At 43.7% G+C, this 5,114-nt stretch overlaps 1 protein-coding gene across 1 annotated transcript; it reads right to left on the bottom strand.

Annotated features, from left to right (window-relative positions):
• Positions 1-1,792: 1,792 nt before the first annotated feature.
• On the bottom strand, positions 1,793-2,464 carry LOC138881127 (uncharacterized). The gene has a single exon (XM_070161328.1). It carries the CDS (start codon positions 2,462-2,464, stop codon positions 1,793-1,795), a length of 672 nt encoding a protein of 223 aa, XP_070017429.1.
• Between the last annotated feature and the right edge of the window lie 2,650 nt (positions 2,465-5,114).

The raw sequence follows: 5,114 nt of genomic DNA on the forward strand, positions 1-5,114 counted from the left end.
GGTGGTTATCTTCGGATTTGGAATGTGTTTCCCCTCTGGAACTTTCTCGACCAACATCATGTCAAAAACCTGGTAGACCCACGACCCCTTATCATCTTCTATTTCAATGAACGACACAACGGCATTTCTATGAGCGCATAAATTATCTTCGCCATGCACAACTATTTCCTATCTATCCCATTCAAATTTGACCATCTGGTGTAGTGTTGATGGGACTGCTTTAACTGCGTGAATCCATGGTCAACCTAACAGCAGATTGTAGGAAACAGCTATGTCTAGCACCTGGAACAACATTGTGAACTCAACTGGCCCTATTGTCAGCTCTAGCACTATATCCCCAACTGAATCTTTGCCTCCGCCATCAAATCCCCACACACAGATAATGTTCTTATGAATCCTCACATCTTCTACTTTCAACTTGCTCAGAGTGAAGAGAGGGAAAATGTTCGCACTGGAACCATTATCGACCAATACCCGGGTAACCACTGAGTCCTCACATTTTGACCGTAAGGTAAAGAGCTCTGTTGTGCTCAGTACCTTCTACAGGCAATTCCTCATCAAAAAAAGTGACTTTGTTCACTTCAAGGATTTTGTTGGCTATCTTTTCCAGATGATTTGCTGAGATTTTATCGGGAACATGAGACTCATTCAGGATTTTCATTAAGGCTCGACGATGCTCGTCTGAGTGGATTAACAATGTCAATAATGAAATCTGAGCAGGCGTCTTTTTCAGTTGTTCCACGATAGAATAGTTTTGAATCTTCATCTTTCTCAAGAATTCCTCTGCCTCTTCTTCAGTTACAGCTTTCTTCACTAATACTGGGTTATCTTTAGCTTTTCTTAACTCCTCTGGGGCAAAGCATCTCCCTGAACGAGTCAAACCCTAGGTCTCACGGACTTCTTTTTTAATTTCTTTCCCTTTATAAGTCACTGTCACCCGTTCATTTCCACGGAATAGGCATGTTATTGACTATCAGTAACTGGGTTACCGGCTTAATAATGACATGATCTGTGTGGGTACCCTCCACAATTACGATAGGTCTGCTTGTCATTCCTGGCACAACCACTTTCACCCTTTCTTGTTTTTCTGCCACATCACTTGAAAACCTCTTCTTAACTGCCATAGATGGTTCAATTAGCTTGACCTCACTGGACCGAATCATCATGACGGTCTGTGAAGGCTTCTTAGGCTCCCCTCCCTTATGCATTATTTCAATCATATTTGTCTTGGTGGGTTGGCATCGGATTCCGGTTAATATTGGGCGCCTCTAAAGCTTTAACTTCAATTCTATTAGTATCAATGAGCTCCTGGATAGCACTTTTTAGTTGCCAACACTTCTCTGTGTCATGACCCGGAGTACCAGAACAATATTCGTAGCTTACAGAATAATCCAAATTTTTTGGGGGAGGATTTGGCAATTTTTACTGTATCGGCCTTAGCATGTCCAGTTGTCTTAGCCTGTGAAACAGACTAGTATATGACCCTCCTAATGGAGTAAAGGTTTTCTTTTTCTGCAACCTTTCATCCTCAAATGTTTGATTAGGCCGGAAACTTGGTCCAAGAGGGTTTCGGTAGGCTCGTGGTAGTGGATAAGTGTTTTGGGGAATTGGCGCACGCCATTGCGCGTGGGCAGGAGGTTGGTTGTATGTTTGGGCGTGGTGAACAGAAAAATGAGGTTCTGGTGGGGGTAATAGTGTTGGGGTGGATTATACTGGGTGTGGGGGTAAGTTCGGTGGTGTGGTCGAGGCTGATTATAGAGGTAAGATGAGCCTCTGGGTCCGAACCAAGCTCCTAAATCAATTGTCGCCACATCCTCTCTCTTTTTTTCCTAATTATTCCTCCTGCGCCGCCCTGAATAGCCTGAATGGTTGCCTTAATAGCTGAATAGCTCATGATTTTATTCGACTTGAGCCCTTCTTCTACCATTCCCCCCATTTTCACCACTTCATTGAAGGATTTGCCTACAGTCGATACCAGATGACTGAAATAAGTGGGCTCTAAGGCCTGCAGGAAATAATCCACCATTTTACTTTCTTTCATCGGAGGGTCAACCCTCGCTGCTTTCTCTCTCCAACGGAAACCATACTCTCTAAAACTTTCACTGTGCTTTTTCTCAAATTTTGTCAAGGACAGTCGATCCGGAATGACCTCGAGATTGTACTGGAAGTGACAAGCAAATGCCTGGGCTAGATCATCCCATGTGTACCATCTTCCGTGATCTTGTCGGGTATACCATTCCAACGCTGAACCACTCAAACTTTGACTAAAATATGCCATTAGCAATTCATCCTTCCCTCCAACTCCCCTCATTTTGCTACAAAACCCTCTCAAGTGCGCTATTGGATCACCGTGCCCATCGTACAAATCAAACTTGGGCATCTTAAACCCTGCCGGCAAATGCACATCTGGAAACAGACATAGGTCTTTGTAAGACACACTTATTTGACCTCCCAACCCCCGCATGTCCCTGAATGACTATTCTAAGCTTTTAACTTTCTTGAACATCTCCTCCTGTTCGGAATTTTTGGACGGTTTCTCAGCTTCCACAGGAAGATCGAAACGAGAAGTGTAAGAATAGGGTTTCGGAGCTTTGAAAGTGAGCTCAAGGGGGTAATACTGGCTGTCATGAGCCTGGAATAAAGGCTCGCTGGAGGATCGGTGAATTGTAGCAGGCAGTGGTGCTACGAAGACAGGAGTGGCTGGTGGAGGAGGGTACGGAATTGGTTTGGGTGGTGGAGCTTGCAGGGTTTGGGAGGTGGTGCCTTGGTAGTGATGGTAAATATGAAATCCTGCAGATGAATCAACAATAGGATTTTCCTGGGTTTGAGTCAATGGCGGGATGAAAGCAGGGTTAGCGGGGTAAGTTGGTGGTGGTTTCCCTTTTGCCGAGGCCTAGTACATTTCGGCCATCTGCTGCTTCAACTTATACATCTCTTCTTTCATCGAATTAACATCCAATTCTTCCACCTCTCTTGAAGGATCGATGCTACTCGCATCAAGTTCTTGGTTAGACATGATCAATTCGCCTTTGGACCTGGTGTTGTATGGATGGGTTGCCAGAATGCTCAACAAACTAACCACCTGCCTTAGCTCTACAGCATCAACAACAAACTCGTTAGTGATGAGAGCTTAACATATTGGTAGCTGCATATTTGTGGAATGCAATGCACCTAAGTAATTAATCATTTCTATCATGTATTTGCTCGATTGCTTGCGTCATCCCGGTTTTTCCTTATTTCCATGTGAAACTTCCCTTTTTCTCTCTTTTTTTTTCTTGCCTTTATTTGTTTGACTTCTCTTTGTTTTTTTTATTCTCTCATTTCCCTTTCTTATTTTGTTTCCTTCTCACGGTTTCTTATTTTCTTTCTCTTTTCATTTGGTTATGGTCGAATCCTATGGAGATTGCCTACGTATCATGACCCCGCATGAATTAGACCGAGCATATTTCTGGGGTATAAGTGTAAAAATAAGTAATAAAACATTTTTGGGATTTTCAAAAAGCAAATACTTCGATTATAACGACTCAAAAACTAACAGACTCAAAAGAAACTAACAGACTTTAACAGAAAGAAATTACATACTCAAGTAAAAAAATCACGAATACATTAATGCCTCAAATTCTCCTGGGGCCCGCGGGACATCATTCGGTCTCGCCACAGGCCTATATGCAAGATCCCTTTGAAGCCTCTCCAAGTCACTCATTATCTGTCGGACAAACGTCATCACTACCGTGAAGAAAGTGGTGCGAGTCATATCCTCACATGCTTGGCATTTCACAACAATGTAGTCTGCGATGACTCTGACCCGCTCTCGGATTCTACCCTTTTCCTGAAGCAGACACCCGACCTGTTGATTCCGGGCTTCTAACACCTGAGTGTCATTGAGATGTTGATTTTGCAATTGTTGCATTTCTTCCTCCATATGAGCCATCAAATCATAACAGTGTTCCCTATCAGCCTTGAAGTCTTTGGCTTGCTTGGCTACTTCATTCTCGAGGGTAGTCATTTTTCTCTTCAGGCTGGTGATTGTCCCTTCATACTTTCTTTTTATTTATTGCACAAACATTGCCCTCTCTTCCGCCTCCTTTGCCCATTGTGCCCGGACTTTGGCTAGGTTGGCCTCAGACTTTTCCAGGTCATCTTGACACTCAAGGGCTTTCTTTTTCAGACTGCTTATAAGCCTTTCATCCGCTCGGATTCTTTCCGAGTTTCTAGTAATTGTTCTCATTTTCTGAATTTGGGCTTTGAGGGCTTCATTTTCCTGAGTTAGCTTTTTCTTCTCGCCTTCATCCGCGGCGGATTGCAAACCATTCTCAAACTGAAGGCCTATGACTTGCTTTTCTAGCCTGCCTATGGTGGCTCTGTACTCATTTTCTTTGGCCAGCCAATCCCATTGCTCTTGTGATGCTCCGACAAATTCTTGAAGATGAGGTATTTTGGCCGGCCTTCCAAACTCAACTTCCCTTTTATACCAGGCAAGATATCCTGGTGCAACTTTACCTCTGGACAGATCACGCACTCGAGTATTCGCCGTCAAGTACTGACATTCGCTCCAAATTTGGCGGACTACTACTTCATGAAACTGACCATCGGGACCAATCTCGACCACATAGAGACTAATGTCTTCATCCCTAGGAACCATTTGATATTTCCCTAATTGTCTCAAAACACGGTATGGGGCATAAGGCTGGATACTGCTAAGACTTATCAAAAGGAAATAAAGCCCGGTAGCTGGCATGTATATGATCTCATCTATGGGAAGCCACCCAAATGTCCACTCTATTTGACTTGCACTGATGGAATGGAGATGTGATACCCATTCTATAACACCTTCTAGAAAGCTGATCCCATCAACCCTCGTATAAAATTCCTCTATGCAGGTTTTCTCTGTCGACCCATAACTCGGGAATTGAGGACGATGGCATAGATGTTCAATCATCCACATATGCAGCAACAAGTTTCACCTCTCAAAAAAGTCTCCTCCGGCTTTGCAGGCTGTGAGAGCGCGGAAGATTTCAGCTACTATCATGGGTGCGAGGGTGCTTTTGGCCTGAGTAAGCAAAGTGTTGACAACCCCAGCTATTTGTATGTCGATATTTCCACCTTTCCTAGGA

This window comes from Nicotiana sylvestris, chromosome 11 (assembly GCF_000393655.2).
Source record: "Nicotiana sylvestris chromosome 11, ASM39365v2, whole genome shotgun sequence".
NCBI lineage: Eukaryota > Viridiplantae > Streptophyta > Magnoliopsida > Solanales > Solanaceae > Nicotiana > Nicotiana sylvestris.